This window comes from Syngnathus acus, chromosome 8 (assembly GCF_901709675.1).
Source record: "Syngnathus acus chromosome 8, fSynAcu1.2, whole genome shotgun sequence".
NCBI classification, from domain to species: Eukaryota; Metazoa; Chordata; class Actinopteri; order Syngnathiformes; family Syngnathidae; genus Syngnathus; species Syngnathus acus.
Window position 1 is genome coordinate 8,213,952 of NC_051093.1, and position 19,668 is coordinate 8,233,619.

Here is a 19,668-nt window from a genome sequence, read left to right on the forward strand (position 1 = left end):
GAGTAGAGAGGGAACACAAGCTCTGAATACAAATGAGCTGACACATATAGTGCATTCCCTCCCTCTCTCTCTCTCTCTCTCTCTCTCTCTCTCTCTCTCTCTCTCTCTCTCTCTCTCTCTCTCTCTCTCTCTCTCTCTCTCTCTCTCTCTCTCTCTCCTCTCTCTCTCTCTCTCTCTCTCTCTCTCTCTCTCTCTCTCTCTCTCTCTCTCTCTCTCTCTCTCTCTCTCTCTCTCTCTCTCTCTCACTGTTTCACTCACATGCATCTTACTCCTTCACAGACATGCTTTCCTCCTCTCTCCATCTCTCCGTGCTCTGTAGCAACATCAGCCTAAATATTGCACAGGAGGGTATTTCCGCCACTTTAGTCATTAGTCATCGCCGATTTTGGGGACAAGCTTATTAAAAGCATGGCGAGTCCGTGGACTGTGTGAGTGCAATCGTGCAAGGTTTGGGAGGCTGCCGCCTGCTGCACGCCTCCTTCTCTTCATCTTGCTGTCTGAAGAGCACTGGACTAGGAAAGGGCAAGAAATTTGAGACATTTGATCAGACATGGTCACCGTATAGGAATCTCTGGCGCCACGGCAACCGGCAGCCCAGCAACGAGGCACCAGAGGTAAGTCGGCAAAGAGGAGGGAGGAGGGGGGTGGACGCATGGATGGATGGCAGGATTCCCTCTTAACAGCCATGATGCCTCTGGTGCTGGAGAGGCAGAACCTGCATATGCTTGAGAAGGCACTAGTTTGCATATTCAGCACTTCTAGTGAGTAACTGGAGGATTTGTTTCTTCCTATGATTCTTGAGTGTGCCTGTGGGTGTGTATGATAGGATGGGAGGAGTGTCTCTGTGCTATCCAGCATTTTGCAGTGCTACTCCCCAAATAATGCCCAATTGTACAGCACACTCTTAATCCTATTATATTTTCCCCCGAGTATCATAACGGTGTAGTTAGAGGATTTCCTTGCTCCCTTTAAATGTCATTGCTTATTCTTTTTGTGTGCATGTGTGTTTATAAACTGAGTGGCAACAATATTTTGAGCACTTGTACAAGATGAAATCCAGTAGAAAAGCTGTGTGATGGTTAATCCGAAATATTAGAAACATGATGCAGTGCAGTTATATACTACTAAAAACAGCAACAAGAAAAATATTGTGAAATAATAATTATTATATTTATTATTATTATTACTACACTTCTCAAAGTCGTACAAAAAATACATTTGATACCAGATCTCAGGTTGACAATGTTGTCAACCAGTGTCTAACATTTAATATAAACACACTATAATGTAAAGAGGTAGTCTGAAGGTAAAGGGTACACATGCTCCTCTCTCGCTCTTGAATATTTAGGTTGTGGCATTGCTTGCTATGAAGTGCGCTCAAACGGAAGAATGACAGACAGTTGGCACTTTAATGCTGCATCACCGCATCACTCATGTTATTGTTGCTCCATTGAGGATTCATGCTCAAAATGACATGAAATATATGGCGAGGTTGAAATAGCCATGACTGTAGTTGTTCCAAATTTGTGTCATGGCAGGATTTTGCTAAAATGACTTATGTTGGTACTCTAATGTGTCCTGGGGCATGGCGATGGGACTGCAGAGCCAGAAGAGAGGGCATATGGCTGCCCTCATCACTATGCTTTGACTGGAGTCCTTGGAGCAGCATGGGACACTCATGTCCATGCCCTCTGTGGTTTGCCTTGCTCTTGCTCAAAATACAATTTTAGCTCTCTTAGCGAGATCTCCTATCTAGTTGTGGCCAACAACTTTGTCTCTGTTGACAGGTTAGTTGGATTTTTCTCTGATTAGGCTTCCCTTTCACTTATTATCAGATTAAAACCATCTGGAGATCTTTTCAATGCATGTGAGTAAGGCATAAAATGATCAAATGACTTTAGCATTTATGCAAAATACTGAAAATGTCCAGATTCATTGGGCGTAACTCGCAAATCCCCGTTCTGATAGACCTAAAATTTGGAATTTACTCTTGTGCCGTGACTATCAATAAATCCACCGAGTTTCATTAAAAACAAAATCTGCTGTGGTCATTTAGCTGGGAATAATTCACATTGATTTGGACCATATTCACGTTGGAATAGATCCAAGCACCTGAAAGGAGAAACACAAAAACTGTACCACATGATGTGTAGGACATCCCAGAAGTCCACCAGGGCACCAGCTGGGAATCTATAAAGCTAATCCCTGACTAGGCATCCCACGACATTTTATTTTAGAAGATCAAAGCTTCTCCCACTCATCTGTGGCCTCCCAAGCAGTCTTTCCCAAAACACAATTGCTGCCACCAACACATCCATGTTCTTTGTCGTTGTGTCACCTCCCACACAGCAAGAGTAGGAGGAAATGTACACACATCGCCGCATCCAAATGATCTCTCTTAACCAGTCTTAGTTTGCACATAGCATTGTTCTAAGGACTACTAAAAAAAAATACTCATGAATCATTGAGTAATGCTGGACTAACTTGATGTTCTTTACTTCCAGACCAGAAGGTTGAGAGCTGAGACGAGGGAGGTTGAAATAAACACAGAGGCATGGCATTGGAGGAGAAGCCTGGAGTGAAGAGCAGCAGCTCCATTGTCCCCTGTTTCCTGTTTGTTGAGGTAGGAAAGTGTGAAATATGCACTACATGTTTATTTATTCAAAATACAGAATTGTGCTATTTTCTTTTAACTTGTCTGTCGGTATGCTGTCACTTAAGCAAACAGCTTTTTGCTTGAAGAATTGATTCTGTCTCTCATCAATATTTCAAGATGGATTTTGGAGTTTGGGACAGCTGAGCGAACATATTGTCTGCCAACTCTACGTCTCGCCTTGTAGCGACACCAGGGGGTTACTGAGGTGTTCTTAAGTGGCTTTTTTTCCCAGCATATTTGTGGAATATATGATTGATGGAGGTGGTTGTTGGATGTTGCAGTGCAAGACAGAAATGATTTCCGGCGGCTGTTCTGTGCTTTGCAGTAGTTTTAAACAAATGTTGCTCCTAGCGCTGCAGAAATAAAATAATAATAATAATAGAATAACAATAGAATTAAAATAAAAAAATAGAATAATAATTTTTAAAATATTTTTTTCTCTCCTGACTGCTTCTGAAACATCCACACTGTAGCTGCATTGACAGGTGCAACAATGTGCAGCCATCCTTCTTATTATCCACCAAAAAAATCTACGTATAGTCCTCAGGTTATGTTTCTACTTTAAAGTTCCATTTTAAAGTGCACTAGAAATTCACAGCTAAAAATATTACATGACAGAATTTTTTTTATATTAATTTTTTTATATAAGTATTTTTTTATTTGTATTTTCATTTAAAGTTCCATTTTAAAGTGCACTAGAAATTTACAGCTACAAATATTACACGACAGAACTTTTTTTATTCTTTTTTTTACATTTGTATTTCTTTCCTATATTTTATTTGTATTTTTATAACCTTGGCTTACTATACCGTCATTTTTAAGACTCCTCATCATAATATCCACTTTGATATCACAGTGGATGTACTTAAATTGGCCTTTCCCTTTACCTGACAACCTCCACTCTCCAAGGGAGGGACTGAGAAGAGCAGCAGTGATCTGGCACCCATGAGAGCACAGAGAAGGAACACTGCTCCCCCGGGCTATACTACACTCACTCTCTATTAGACAGCACTCTGCCATGTGCCTCCCACTCATAATCTCCTCAGGTCAGAGTCACTTCCCTTGCCTATATGTGTCTGTGAGTATATTAAAGACTATTACTGAAATGGAGACATCTCGGAAGAAATTGGCATGTTATAAATAGAATAGAAATAACGAGAAGAAAGTGTCGACCCCTTGTGTTATTTTTGTGGTTGTGAGTTCGATGACAAGAATCCAAAGTAAGCCAAAATGACCTTTTTTTTGCCCCACACCTTATCAGCGGTTACCATAGAAACAGATCAGTTCGACTCAGTTCTTTTTTGGGGAATCCTGTGCCCTTAATGGCAAGTCACAACCTTTCCCATCAGTGTTACCTACTCAGCCATCTTTTTCTGCTTGTCTTCTGTGGTTGTGCGTTAGATGACAAGAATCCAAAGTAAGCCAAAATGACCTTTTTTTTGCCCCACACCTTATCAGCGGTTACCATAGAAACAGATCAGTTCGACTCAGTTCTTTTTTGGGGAATCCTGTGCCCTTAATGGCAAGTCACAACCTTTCCCATCAGTGTTACCTACTCAGCCATCTTTTTCTGCTTGTCTTCTCAATTTTGCTTTTCTTCTCTTGGACTTTTCTGTCTGATTCTTTGCTTGTGTGTCATCACGGGAGATTTGGGAGGCTTAGAAAAAATGGACAGCAGCACAAATGCTTATGCATCCGTAGCCCAGTAAAAATGTCTGAATGAAAAAAAAGACTTGTTAATATAATTGGGATTTTTAAGGAAAAGGTGCCTTGAAAGTCATATAAAAAATCTTTATGGATACACATTTTTAATAGTAAAAAAAAGAATATAAGTGTTTGCTTGACACACTTCCTGGAACGTACACATATAGACAAATAGAAACTTTTTTTTAAAATACCCACAAGATGGAAAACTCACTCAAAGTCACAGTCACTAAGTTGACAACATGCCCAACATGCCCTCGCTCTGCTCTCAGTTGTCATGGTAACAAAGTTGCAGTCTGCATCGTCATGATGACTTAAAAAAAAAACTGCCAAAGTATCAACCAGAGTGGATACTAAATGCGCTATGAAGTCTTGTCCATACCTTACTGTATTCCAACAGAAAAATGTCTGAGACCTGGGAATTCTTTTAAGCTCAACTTTAAATTATTAAAGTGGGAGTACAATGAATATTAATGTTCTGTAGCCGCTCAGTTTGTAAATAAGCAGTGATTTACAGTCACTGTTTTGCAGATTTATTAGTTTGTATATTAATGGTGGGCTAAAAGTCCAATAAATACGTTCAAAGACTAAATCACCTATTGATCAAATAAAAAGTATTTTCTGTCCTAAAAAAATATATGGGCATGTCCATTCTGCAATATTGATTGTGTTAGTCCAAACGGAGAGTCAAAAAAGAAACTAATCAAACAATATTTGACTGTATTGCATAAACACAGATGTAAAGTAAATTGAAATACTGTACATACATTGTCATGGCTTGAGGAGGGAAAATTAATGTAAAAACATGAGTGCAGTTCTACCGCTAGAGGGCACTGCTGCTATATGACAGACGCTTGATGCGTTCTAGTAAAACAAATGCAGTTTGATGTGATGTGAAACTAAATATGTAAAGAGTCATAGCGCCACGATGCATTTTGAGTGTACAAGAATATTATTTTTCAGAAATTTAGTCTCATCAGTGTCATGCAGCGTAAAACATGAACATGATGCAAAGTTGCCATCTTTACTTTATCACCATAAATAGACCAGCATGTTTTCCTCCTGACAGAGGACGTCACCCCATTTTGCCAACGAAAACAACACAAAAACACATTAACATGTCTTGAAATAAAAATAAATAAATAAATAACCTTAGTTATTTTGTAGAATTTTTTGATATAATCAATAAAATCGTCTTATATTCTTCTCTGGATGTCAAAATGAAGCCAAAAAAAAAAAAAAAGCAAACCAGTTCATTTTTTGATATAGTCTCAACTGAGGTCTTATGATTTAACATCTCACATTGCATGATGGGCTTCTGTGAGGCTTTGACAAAAGATTTTCCAGAAAATCTAAATTATAAATCGGACATACTTTAAAGCACAAGAAGTTGCACTTCACTCCAATACAATGAATTTTAATGACCATACACCAATCAAACATTTCTCTCACAAATAGATAAATCTATTGCAATGCTTTAATTACCCTGGCCTATAAAACACAATTTCCCAGCAGGAGAGGTGCGATACTGTGCTGCATTATCCATTAAAAGATAATTGTAAGCTAGTGTGCATGATGTCTGGCAGAAGATGACACGAGAGAAAAAGGAGAGGTGCTTTTGAAATGGGGAAAGTAGGCTGGCTCGTAGGATGATTAAAGCGATTATCTCCTTTCTGCCATTCCCGTTGGAGTTCCCTTCAGCGCTCGCATTTACAGCACAAATGCTACACTCTTTTCCTGCTAACACACACGCCTTCCATGAAACACATCTGAAAGAATGCAGGTTAATATCTCCAAGTGCTCCGATAAATTCATTGGGCCTTATTTTGGTAGAAACACATAAGTTCATTTTGGTGCCACCTATGGGTATTACGAGATTGATAAATATTAAACTGAATCATCAAATTCAATTTCTTTCTCAGTTTTCTTTCTCTTGGCATAAAAAGTTTAAAGAGATTAAATGCAGCATTTTTTTTAAAAGCTTCGAAATAAAACATCTTATATGGATGGAACTCATTTTGTATGATGGCGACCTCACACAAATACGGCTAAAAAAAATACCTGCGTGACTGTGCCGTAGTTATCACATCACTTATTTCCCCAGTTTGTTCAACATCTGTCAGCAGGGAGTCTTTCATATATTTGAAGTGACAAATTGGCCTTCAGTGCAAGCCGACGAGCTTGTCCAGCTCCTGCTGAGAAGCTCTAATTAGCACTGACCGCCTGTCAGTATCTTCTTCACGCAATATAACCTACAGGAATATTTCTTTCAGAAGATGTGTTGTGACATAACTGTGGTTTGATTAAATCGTAGGAAGAGACACAAAAGAATAGAAGAGGTTTTGGAATATCAAAGTGGGAGCATGATGTGTGGGTAGATTTGGTGTGCTGGCGATATTTTGGCGAGTGGGTGTTTTTTTTTTTTTTTTTTGGAGGAGGTCAGAGTGTGGAATACAAAGATACTGGCTTACTATAAAATAGTAGATGGATCAAAACTGGAGTAACAGAAAGTTTTTAATATAGTTGCAGTTAGTGCTAGTTTATTTCTTGATTGCTCCTCCAAATTATTTTTATTTTTTCAAATTATTCACTAGATTTTTGTCTCTCTTCAGGTCAAGAAGATGAAAACAATATTTTTTTTTAACTCAGACAAACTCGACTTCATTTCTTGCGGCTGACAACAAATAGTCAAGCTTTAGTCTCTGGAGAAATACCAAGCATAAAATAAGAAAAAAATCCATTTGCCTTGCCCCTTCCTCCTTTCTATTGTCTTTTGTTTTTGTCCAATTCCGCTTGATCCCCTCCGATTTACTGCTTCAGCTTCTCCCTCTATTTTGTAAGCCCTGTCATGCTGCCTATGCACGCAGGTGCAGTGTTGCGTGTTTGTATAGTGGCCCTCTTAATGGAAAGCATGTGTACGAGTGTAAAAGCCCTCCTTCTCCATCTCTCTGCTCTGAATCCTCCATCCATGAAACACAAAACTACTCTTAGATTACACAACTTTAGCAGCAGCAGCCTGCAAGGACATTATTTGACCTCCATGGAGAGACAAAACGGAATGAAACCAGAAAGCAAGTTACGTCTGTAAATTCAAGGCATAAATCAGCCACTAGGTCATAGAAAACAAAAATCCATGTCTGTCAAGAAAAAAGTCATTTGGACACCATGTGGGTTTTCAGGTTAGAAATAAGCGGGAGAGTGGTCGCATTTATTTGGAGTACTGCCATGACCTGTCTGAAGTTTCTTTCTTATGCCATTGCTGTTTTTCTACCCTGGACCTGAAAGAAAAAGAAAAAAAAGGGTCTTGATAGCCCTGCTGTTATCTCCCAGTCGTCTACTGTTATTTTGAGACTACACTATAGTCTGTCTGAGACATATTGATTTTGATGTTGAGTGGTACAGAAAAAATAAAACAATCTGTGAGGGGGGGGGGGGGAAATGGGGCATGCAGAAGATGTACATGATTCTTGTTGAATACAAGAATCAATTCCCTTGCAACTTGGGCTCATTTGATTGAAAAATACATTTAAATCAATCACCAGTCTGGGAAAAAAAAAAGGATAAAACATGGAATAACATCGTTTGGTTTTTGTTTTCACGGTGATAACCGTCCTTTGAGGGAAACCATAATTACAATGAGGCCCATGCCGAAAATCAGTTTGACATCCTCGGCTTAAGTTACTCATATTTATTTGTTACTGACTACTGTAGTGTAAAATTGGACATGGATTTTCTGCATGTGAGAATAGCATGGCACCACCGTAGTTCTGTGAATTATTTTTATGTATTTTTTATTTATTTTTATAAATTATTAATATTTTTATTTTTATTATGTGGTTTCCATTTTAGCAGAAGTGACACTGCCTCCATATTTGTAATCATGCATGTTAGCTTATCCGCTCTCTCACTCTTTAATTCCTTGCTGAAGAACCCACTTTAGTTTCATTTTTTTCTCCCATTTTTCCCCCCTAAAGAGGGAGGGGGGGAGAGAAATTCCAGCACTTTCATGTCCTTATCTTTTCATGTGTGCCCTCTCTCGCTCTCTTTCTTGTCGGCTTCTAATCTGGATCCCAAAATCTCACTCTGTCTGATATTTTCCGAAGCATCTCCTCATTGCCAACGAGAGCCGGCCAGCTTCCTCTCCTCCCCCTCCTCCACCTCTTCTCGCTCTCCTCTCATTTCCTAACGGAGTGATAATGTTCTATTTCCAGCTGGTCATCATGGCTGGGACAGTTCTCCTGGCTTACTACTTTGAGTTCACTGACACCTTCCCCGTGCACATCCAAGGGTTCTTCTGCTATGACAAAACCTTCTCCAAGCCTTACCCTGGACCAGATACTACCAGCAAGATTCCCCCCGTCCTCATCTACTCGCTTGTCACTGCCATTCCCACCTTCACGGTAAGAGTTTTATTTATTTATGAGTGTGTGAGAAAAAGCAAAATCAGCAAGAGGGTGTGAATTTGTTAAGAAAATATGAATTATTTCTGCTATTTGAGCAGATTGGTGAACTGCATGGAGGGGGACCCCCTCAAACCTGACAAGCAGGTGTGAGTGTGCGTGATGTTGTTACAAAAAGAAAATTCAAGAGCCAAAGTCAGTGAGTGCATTGTTATCGTGGCTCGCAGTGTGAAGAAAAAAAAAAAACTCTCCGGGTGGGCAATGAAAAGCGACAATTTACACAATGGAAAGCAATTTAGAGGGAGTGCATGCGCTCTGGGTCTTCGAAGAGAAAAACAGTTTAGTTCCAAGCAAGACGCTAAGTGTGAAGAAAAATGGTCTATAATACAAGATGACATGATTGACTACAGGTTTTTTCTTTTCAGACAATAATATATTTTCAAACTTTTGTAACTTTCTTCAAACTGGGCAATAGAAGTGTCTGCTTAGCACATCGACCTCATTGTTTTTAGCCATAGAGAAAAAATGGATCTTCAAATGTCCATATGTGACACCATAAAAATACAGACCTCCCTCGTAGTTGAGCAGAGTGCAAAAATGATCTCGGGTCAAAGGCACAGATGGCAGTCGTGGGCTCCGTGGTGGGAGATGGTACCAATTGTTGTGACTGGGTTGGATTGAGGTTATCTAATGTGATTAGAACTAATAAAAAATATTGTAAGTGCTGTATCTCTTCAATGTCTGAATATTGGTTCTCTACTATTAATAGTCATCGCAATAAAAAAGATGGACTGAATCATTCCCAGATTCCAATATTTCATTTAAATTTCAGAGCTCATTTGGTCACCGGTCATTATTTCATTTTGATCAATTTGAGCGAGCCAACTTCATCCCGTGTACCAATTTCCTGGTGAACCGAGTCAGCCCCGGGCTTGCATGGACTCAATGGATTAGGTGGCAAACAGTGTGAGTCGAAAGCGTGCTCATGCCTTTCTCTTGCTGATCAGTAGATGTTATTTCAAAATTGAAGCAACTTTGAACAAGTTGTGCCTTCTTTTTTGGCGCTTGCTTGGCTGTCCAATTGTCGAGCACAAAATAGAGATGAACTCCACCACTTCTACATATTTATTTTCTCTCATTTAATTCGTTAATGCAGTCTAGAGATGCCATTGTTTTCTTTACTTATTTATATGTGGCAGGGCCGGCCCTAGACCAGATAATGGGCACTGGCGACCCCCCTGACCCCCCATCCAAAAAAAATGGGTTAACAAATCTGAACACATCAATTTAGCTTTTTTTTGTTTATTTCTTCCATTATTACTCTAAATCAGTGCTTCTCAATTGCTCAGCTGCTAGCATGCTACATTTACATGTTGCTACATACTGCAGAAAATAGACACATCATGAGTAAAGACAGTGAATGAAAGGCATGAGAGCTTGCCCGAATTGTACTCCATGCTTCCTATCAAGCCTGCCACCCACTTCTGGATAGCTTTGCCTTAGGCTACGTGCTCAAGAGCGTTTGTCAAAGTGACAGCACACTATCTTGATTAGCATAGATATTCCAGTACGCATAGCGAGCGTCCCACTGGACATGATGGTGTCTTAAAATTACCCCTTCAGTTGATATCCAGAATGTGACGTTGCCCTTAATAGCTTTGACTTGATTCAACAGATCAAATCTCCCCCTTCAGTTTTAATTTTGCGCTTGTGATGTTGTTTAGACGGTTGCCAAGGAACAGCCTCAAGGGTTATGTTTCACTAATGGGAGAAAGAACGAGCTTGGCATGCAATGGCAAGGCCTCTGTAGGTTTTTTTTTTTTTTTGTGTAATGGTTTTGTGTGTGTCTTCAGATTGTCGTTGGAGAACTGTGTGCTTTCTTCACCAAGGCAGAGGGAAGCCAGGAGAAGACCATTGTCACGGCAGATTGCTGCTACTTCAACCCCCTGCTAAGACGTATCATCCGCTTCTTAGGTGAACGCTCTTTTGTATTCCGCTGCTTAATCATTATTTCCTTGATTGAGAAGAATGTAAAAAAACTAATTAGCAAACAAAGCCCAAACATGAAAGGAATTGGGTGGTAGCATTTTAGAGTTTGCCAGCTGCTGAATAAGTTTAAATAATAAAAAATTGTTGTGATGTTTGAAAATGAATTTGCTTACGTGATATCCAGAGGAACCTCACACAATTTGGTTGAAGAATGGAATTTTTATTTATTTTAAATTCCACACCAATAAAAACATGGTAAATATAGTTTCGTTCTTGTGCTGCAACGGATTAATTTAATTCCCATTCATCTAAATGGGAAACATTACCTTAGATGTCGAACACCACTCTACCTTCAATTCCAAAATTACTTTTTTTTTTTTTTTCCTCTGGGACACTACCTTTATTTATCTCAATCCAGGTGTCTATGCCTTTGGTCTATTTACCACAAGCATCTTCGCCAATGCCGGTCAGTTGGTGACAGGAAACCAAACTCCTCACTTCCTCTCCGCATGCCGACCAAACTACACAATCCTGGGTTGCCAGTCCAACACGCAATACATCACAGAACGCCGAGCCTGCACCGGCAACCCTCTCGTTGTTATATCTGCACGTAAATCTTTCCCATCCAAGGACGCGGCGCTCGGCGTCTACTCGGCGGTGTACACAGTGGTAGGTTGACCCATGCTATCAATCTCACCTCCTTGATTAGAGATTATGTTTTCCAGTTGACCCTTTCAAGAAGATTTAAATCCGTCATACATCTTGGCTAGAAAATGTGTATTTCACGTTAACCTTTAGCTGGGAGGAAAAAATCCTGATGTCCTTTATCAAATGCAATTGTTGTTCCCTACTCTCTCACATTGCTTTTCTTCAGATGTATGTGACGCTGGTGTTCAAGACCAAAGGTACGCGTCTGACAAAGCCCACCGTCAGCTTCACCTTGCTGTGTCTGGCCATGATCGTAGGCGTGGTCAGGGTGGCTGAATATCGCAACCACTGGGCCGACGTCCTGGCGGGATTCTTCACCGGAGGAGCTATCGCTGTCTTTCTGGTGAGGACGGGAAAAGTATTGTTGTCTCTGTCAGGTGTCTCAGGTGTTTCTCGAAATCTTCCTCCAGGTGACTTGTGTGATTAACAACTTCCAGCAAATGCAGCCTAGGCCTTCTTTGCAAGTACCCCAGCGCCCTGAGTCAACGTTGGGGATGCCCATGGTGACGCTGCCATGTGTGGAAAGTCCACTCGAAAAGTTAAGTGGCCCTCAGGTAAGGGCTGGTGCATGTTTATACACACAGATAAACAGGCCTTTTTTTTTTTTTAACCTGAATCTGCTTTCCTTTTTTTTTTTCTTCAACCAAACTCACATGCATGAAAAAAACAAAACAAGAGGCGAATCCTTTAACTTTGTGCACATGCACGTTGTGCAGTCAGCTGATAAGACAACAGCTGGGATTTGTTCTACTAGCGTGAAATGTGCTGTGGTTACATTTCAACATGAGAATGGAACAAATTGTTTTGTGCCTTTGTTTCCTCTCACGCGAATCAAAAAGTGTTATACATGTAGTCTTGTCTGTTGCGAGTGTGTGAGTTCGTATATATGCTATATATATATATATATTTTAATATAAATTTATATTTGTATATAAATAAAATATATATATTATATATATATTATTTATATATATAAATAATATATTTATACATATAAAATATAATTATAAATAAATATAAAATATATATATATATAAAATATATATTTTTTTTTTATAAAGATTTTTTTGAATTATTTATTTTGTTCTCAGGCTGCATATAATGACACGACTGTTTTAAAAATAGCCTTGAGAACAACTTCCCCCATGATATATAAATATAGCCGGTGTGTTTTGTAAAATGGCTTGCCTCCTTTGTGGTCCGTCCGTCCGTCTGTCCCGTGTTCTAACCCTTACCTGATTGCCTATTTTCCTCTGTCTCCCACCTTGCCTCTCTCCTCTCAATCTGCTCCTTTTGTCCCTCACTCTCCACCAGCATCCGGCACTTTGCTCTTCCCCCCCACTCTACAACACTTACGTTCCACCATTCTAACCAAGTCTTTTCAGCTCGCTATCCCTTTCCTTTGTTTGCATATTTCTATTTTGTAGCTACACACAAAGACATCCTCTCTCCCCCCTGTGCATCTCTCTTGATGATCCTCCTCTTGGCTTTCCTCTCTCCTCCTCCGCCCTCTCCTCTTTCTCACTCCTCTCTTTCCCCTGCAGACTCCTGGGGGATCTCCGTTCACTGAGATCACATGACCATCAGCCCTATCGGTTCCCCGCCAAACCCGATGTCCTCATACTGTCTCGCTCCATTTCCAGCGAAGTCTAGACCAGCCGGAACAGCACTCTCCTCGCTGTGCCGCACATTCAGCCGGGCGCTACGCGACGCTGCACCGCTCCTATTCCACGCAGGTCTAGACTGCTGATACACAATCCTAAACATCTGGAACCCCCCCCCCCCCTCCAACCAAACTCCCAGGGAACCGATAGGCTTGACTTTTTTTCAAAAACTTTCTCTTGACTGGAATCCCAGTGAAGGACCAGAACATTCACTTTTCTTTTTCCAACAATCTTTTTTGCCGTCTTTCTACTTTTTTATATAAAATCATGAAGCTCACCTTTTTCAACTGATGTGCTTTGTTTGGAAAGACCACAAAGAATGTCCATGTCCCCCCCCCATCCTATCACTCCGTGAAAATGTGTATATTACAGTGAACCCTCGTTTATCACTGGAGATACGTTCAGATCAACCTACAAAGTATTTCCCCATTCCACATTCTTTTAACACATGTACATTCATTAAAATATGCTTAAACGTACAAAAAAATGAAAGTAGTACTTATTTTTAACCTTTGCTACATGCTGTTCGTCCAGTTACAGTTTACTGTAAAAAAAAATACACATAAAACCAAAATATATCGTAAAAACCCACAAAACGATGAACCGCAATACAACGGGGTTCACTGTAAATAACAAAGTTGAATTGATTTGCTTTACTAGCTTAAAGTTGCGACCAAAGAAACCCGCTAAAGAAAATGTGTGCTGCTAGTTTAGCCGTACAAAAAAAAAAGAAAAATCCTGATATGATTTTTGCTTCTCCGCACTCCATCGCTTTATCTTTCGATCTCATTACTTTCATGCATGCAGCGCCTCGAAGCCACGTGTAACACGCTCACACACAAAATGGTTGGAGTCGCTATACCGTAGCCAGCGCCGCTTGAGGTTTACTCGGATCAAAGGATCCATTTGCGGCCAACACAGAAAAACAATGGCAAACAGGATTAAAGTGGAAACGTCGTCAAGTGGCAATCATGTTTTGTTTCTCAGATGGACGTAGCTTGCTCACTGCTCACAAATGCAAACAGAAAAAGGCCATACTCGCCACAATCTAGGCACAGATAAATACCATCACAATCAGGAGCAAAATTCTTTTTTACCACAGCACAAATCTCATTAAGGTTATTTCATCTCTGCAATATGTTTGCAATCTTGTAAACTGTGAAATCTGCATGGGGATTGCAAAGGATAAATAATATCGACTCGAAATGCTGGACCATACTTCCTGAGAACCACCCATATCATTATTGGTGTGTGTATGTAAGTCATCTCCAGTACATCACACACTATTCGATCTGTAAAATGTCAAAAGTCAGACCGCAAGCACAATTTTTCATCAAACTTCATCAAAAGTCCCATTTCTTGGCGTTCTTTCCTTTTGTCAGAGTACAAAATGTTAAATAATGTTATGTGCCTTGTTAACTCGCTGTCACAATTCTCATTCAAACTAAATAGCTGATGTCAAATAACAAATTGAAAATTAATTGTCATCTCTTGTTTACCTTTTACCTTGATGATATCTTACGCAAGATGGCAGAGAGTTTAAATTACAAATAATCTTCATGAACTGAACACGTCTCAAGTTTTGACTGAAGTCTTCTAACATTCAGAAATTATTAATATTACAAGAATTATTATTTTCTAGTTAAACAAACACCAACGATGAAATTGGAAATTGATTGGCTGTCAGAGATTATCCTTCTGTAATTTTATGTTTATTTAATTTTTCATACATCTACTCACTGCCATAACTATCAATGATTAATCAATTTATTTATAATCGAATTATTCATGGGCATGTATTTGAAATACGGTGGGGTTGTTTTCGGCACGGCGTGCATGGCGACAGTTTTGCTGACTCCGATTTGCACACTTCCTCCATTCCAAGGCACCACTGCTATATTCTTCTTAATTATCATTTACTCGTCTAATGTTTCCCTCTGCTGGAGAATACACACTTGAGTGCACACTTAAATTTGTATGTCATTTCTCATGTAGTAATTTATATATGTTCACCAGTTTAATCCAGTTTTTACCCTGGAAACTGTATAATATTGTACATAGTTTATTTATTTCGTTTTTGTATTGAGAGTCATATGAGGAAAAATCTTGCAATTATTGAGTTAATAATGAGATCTCAAATGAACTTCTTATTGGCCAAAAATAAGACAAGGATTGAAAAAAAAAATTCCATCATACCCCAAAAAGTAATCATTATCACTGGTAGAAATTTGGAAATGAGCCACATGGCAGAAAACTAACCAAATTAATTGTAGCTAAATTACTGTGCTGTATTTGGTCAAAAATGTTTTTACATACATATCAACAGCAATTGAATCTTTTTTTTTTTTTTCTTTCTGAGATGGCGTCAAGACTGGAGCTATCAATGAATGCATGTGTGGCCTGTAAAATAAAAATTAACGGGAGGACAGTAAACATTTAATAGCACCAGCTATTGCAATACTTCATCCCGATGAAGATGTGAATTAGCAAAAAAAAAAAAGAATTAATAGCAACAACAATATGATTATATAGCCTATTATGTGCAGGCAAGTGACCTTTTTTTTTTACTGCCTTGCAGTGCGAAACATCTCCAAAGTCAAACTGCCATTGTGGAAGTTCAGAAATGCTGTGTACACATTTTATTCACGCGTACAAACTTTTTTTTGTCAGATTCATGACATTTGCAGCACGACATCCCAACATCATGATTTTTCATCAGCAGAAATGCCTTACTGACTAACTTTATGGTCAACAACAGCACATATGGCAAATAATTCATCTGAGTGTGATGTGTGTTTTATATTTTCAGTGCATTGTGTGTCAACGTTCCATTTTAAATGTGTCAACGCAAAAAGAAAGAAAGAAATCAAAGAACCAATCTGTATATGTTTTGCTCGGGTTCAATCATCAGCATGGCAGTTTACTTTGCCGGAAAGTAATATCGGTTTCGGTGAAGAAGAAAAAAAAAGAGCACCGGTGTCCCTAAGATTTGCAACACTTTGGCTTTCTTCAAATCTAGTTGCAGCAAACTGTTTTGTAAGAATTGTGTGATGAGAACAATAAATGGATATTGCAATAAGAGACATTTTCCAAGCTCTTTTGTAAATCTATCAAAGTGGAGATTTTGGTAAAGCTCTTGCATTGGAGTTCATTATATGTTATGTATTTTATATTTTTACATGAGTTGTTGGAGTTTCTGTGGCAAAATATCTTTTGTATTGTAATTAAGAACCACACCTTGCTCAAAAATCTCAGCTCTAACAACTGGATGCATTAGCGGGTTGCATCCAAAAGGTGGCGCTGTACGTCATGAATATTGTGCGCCCCCTGACATTGGGCATTTCTTGCATGAAGATATTTTCCAATCACTCGAGTCATGAACAGGAATATTTTTTGCACATGTTGGTATTATATGCACATGTGCTTTAAAAGGCCCATTTTTTTGATTGACAGTTGACAATGACTTGTGCATCATCATCATCATCACTACCTTTAGTGTGCACAGTCAAGTGAAAATGAAATTAGAGTGAATGGCTTACAAGAAGTGCTGCTGGCTTTAATTGCAGCCTGCTCAATTCTCCAGACTTTTGCAGAGATGCACCTGCAATTCCTGAAAACCTCTGGTTCACCGAGTTTAGCATCCCATCCAGAGGGATTCAAAGGATGATGCTGTTTCCTTGGTAGAATGCCACCTGCAGCGTCTCACTCTCTCTCTCTCTCCCCCTCTCTCTTCTTTTTTTTTTTTTACTTATTTATTTTTTACTTCATTAGTGTGGGCAGTGCAACACCCCTCTGTTACTTTGCAAGGAATGTTAATTGTGAGAAGGTCTCTGCTGCATTCCAATTTCAAGCCTTTGCTGGTAAACAGTCTGAGACGGTTTTCTTTACTTTGGTTTCCAGGTAAATTGAATCAATGTTGGCTAACTGATGTTTCAATTCATAATACATCAAAAAATGTTGGCTGTTTCTTTGCTTTCGTGTTACAGTCCTTGAGGTGAGAACTGTAAAACAGTTTTATTATTCAATCCTATTTTATTATTTAATCATATTTTGAAATAAACATTATGTGTGTCGCTAATGTTAGCAGTGATGCTAGTGCCATAATGTAATATAACAAGTGCCTTGGTCCACCACTATAATGGCAATCTGCAGTTGCCATGGCAATTGAAAATGAAGCTTTGGTTAGGTACAGTCGCTGGATACTGTTGTCCTTGCCTCATTATGAGCACTGTTTCTTGAAATTTCAATTATTCTATTTTACAATCGCATACAAAGCGTTTTCAATCGGGATGACAAAAAGTTAATTGAAAAAACTGAAGTAGTTAAATGTACCTTGCAATTCTTTGTGTAGGACTATTTGCTCTGAGGAGTGTGCAGCTGCCACTAGAACAAGATGTCATCATATTGTGTTGTAAACATTGTACAGACAGCGTGTACTTTTTCACAGGTACACCGCCTTTCTTTTACTACGCCGGGATTTATACACACGGGGGCCACAAAATGAAAACTCAAAAGCCCCTAGCAGAACATTTGGAGGAAATATGTCATTTAACTGCAGCACAACGTCACACCCTCAACATTGCCTGGAGCTTGATAAGGTCTAGATTCAGATTTGGAACAGGACTGCAGCGAGAGAGAAAATTGAGACATTTGTTTCTCTTGCTGGCATTTGTAAAACTAAGCCCACCAGTTAAATTGAATTGATTCGTTAAATGTTGTTATTCTGCTTTTGATAATAGCTTATTATAAAAGCAGTGGGCAACATGTGGGAGCTCATTTAGTTGTTGATTAAGACTGCACTCCACTTATCCCAAGATAGATAAGCATGACATAGAATTACTATCTTTGGATAACCATCAGTCAGTGGCATATCGCCAACGCCTTGGGCAAGTGAGTATGGGCCTCCGAACCAGAGGAACTGTCACAATCCTTGTGTCTCCACCAGTCGGTTTTAATTTATTTTATTTATTTTGTATTTTATATTTAATTTTATTTTATTTTAGGTTAAGGTTGAACACTTTTGAAGTCATACCAGAACATTCCAGAAGTGTATGACAAGTGGCTAAAACTAACAACGTGTATAAGCACGCACTTAAATTCTAGCTCGTCGTTGAGAGACGAACATCGGACAAATGTGGGGGGAAAAAAAAAAAAATCTATGGCGTTCCTGAACCTGCCAATTGTTTTGCTCTTAATTATTCAATAAACCTCAAACATCTTCCCACCATATTACCGAAGCTTGTCATCAGATAGTTCCTGCCACACAACACATGTCAAACTCCCAATTTTAAATTCCGCTGCTCTTATTGTCTTCTTTCTGAGCGATACAGGACAAGTATTTTAAAAAAAGCAGGTGCTGTTGGTTTGGGCCATCAGTTTCCCCCCTCCTGACAGTTTGGAGGCGAGGAGCAGTCGGCTGAGGCGTTCCGCTGAGGAAGTAGCACATGTCATCATTGTGGTTAAGTGGCGGAGAGGAGGAGAGACATGCTGGATGAGTCATGATGGGACAGACAGAGACGTGGAAGGCAGAGAGGCGTGGATGCATGTGTGCCTGTGCATGCACGGGCCATTATTACTTTCCCCACCGCTTTGCCTTCTATTGTCCATTCCTTCCCACTGACATAAAAAGAAATGCAGTTTCATCACATGTCCAAACGCACATACATGTACAGCTCAATGTGAATTCAGTTAGATTATAATTGTCCAGGCAGAACTAAAGAGCGACACGACGAAATTACACATAACCGTGAGGTATTGATTTTGTGTTGTGCGCAGAGGGTGTGAAATAAATTGAAAGTATTACTGCAGCACAGAGCCGAGTGTGCTGCGTCGACAAGAACATAATGTATACCGCTTAAATGCTCCCTCTAACATGGCCTAGCAATTACAGTTGGCCTGTTGAAAAGCAGGGAGATTTCAATCAGGCAAAGTTGAGACTCGTAGTGGAGCGGAAGGTTAATTGGTATCTTTGGCTTTAACCAACCATAAAGGAAGTTGAAGGATCATTTTTGTTTGGGTCCGGCGATCATGCTGTCATTAACTATTGATCACACAGGCAGCGCTAGTCTCCTCCGGCATATATGCTGCATCCACTCCACCTTTCTCCTGCTCTCTTTGCTTTATTCAAGCATCCAGGAAAAAAAAAACCCCCAACAAATCTGTCACCCTCCTCCCCTCGTCGTAGCGTCGCGCCATCCTCCTCCTCCCCCTCCCCTCCCCAGCCTCCGTCGAGTATCTTCACGCCTGCATTCGACACTTTCGGCCCCTGCTCCTTCCTCTCAGCATCCCCATTCACATGTCCTTCATCTCTGTCTTCATCCTCTCCTTCTTTCTTTCCCTCTCTCGCTTGAGTATAAGAGGAAGGTAGTGAGCACCCAAGCCATCCCCATCTCCAACAGCAGCAGCTCCTCCCTGACACACACACACACACAGCGCTTCACTCCTTGCATTATCTTTCCCGGAAATTGCATTTCCAGCACAGCCTGGGCCCCATTATGAAGAGGGAGCGACATGCTGTAACCTTTTTAAAAAGCCATTAGTGATGCAC

General features: G+C 39.7%; 1 protein-coding gene across 4 annotated transcripts; it reads left to right on the plus strand.

Annotated features, from left to right (window-relative positions):
* Positions 1-231: 231 nt before the first annotated feature.
* On the plus strand, positions 232-16,202 carry plppr2a (phospholipid phosphatase related 2a). Of its 4 annotated transcripts, none has more exons than XM_037256918.1 (8): positions 232-605; positions 2,505-2,623; positions 8,572-8,760; positions 10,614-10,734; positions 11,168-11,418; positions 11,624-11,800; positions 11,895-11,995; positions 13,002-16,202. In XM_037256918.1, the coding sequence occupies exons 2-8, from the start codon at positions 2,555-2,557 to the stop codon at positions 13,108-13,110; spliced, it is 1,017 nt and encodes a 338-aa protein (XP_037112813.1). In that variant the 5' UTR covers positions 232-605; positions 2,505-2,554; the 3' UTR covers positions 13,111-16,202. The 4 variants fall into 4 exon arrangements, with proteins under 4 accessions (XP_037112813.1, XP_037112812.1, XP_037112815.1 ...); XM_037256917.1 differs by having other exon boundaries at positions 233-605; positions 11,868-11,995; XM_037256920.1 differs by having other exon boundaries at positions 233-605; positions 11,868-12,011; positions 13,002-13,157.
* Positions 16,203-19,668: the final 3,466 nt, after the last annotated feature.

Excerpts from the sequence above, each read along its gene's own strand:
- plppr2a (XM_037256917.1), top strand. The coding sequence starts at position 2,555 with ATGGCATTGGAGGAGAAGCCTGGAGTGAAGAGCAGCAGCTCCATTGTC. Across the intron at positions 11,419-11,623 it reads ACTCGGCGGTGTACACAGTG|ATGTATGTGACGCTGGTGTT; the intron begins GTAGGTTGACCC and ends GCTTTTCTTCAG. Across the intron at positions 11,801-11,867 it reads GAGCTATCGCTGTCTTTCTG|GTGACTTGTGTGATTAACAA; the intron begins GTGAGGACGGGA and ends ATCTTCCTCCAG.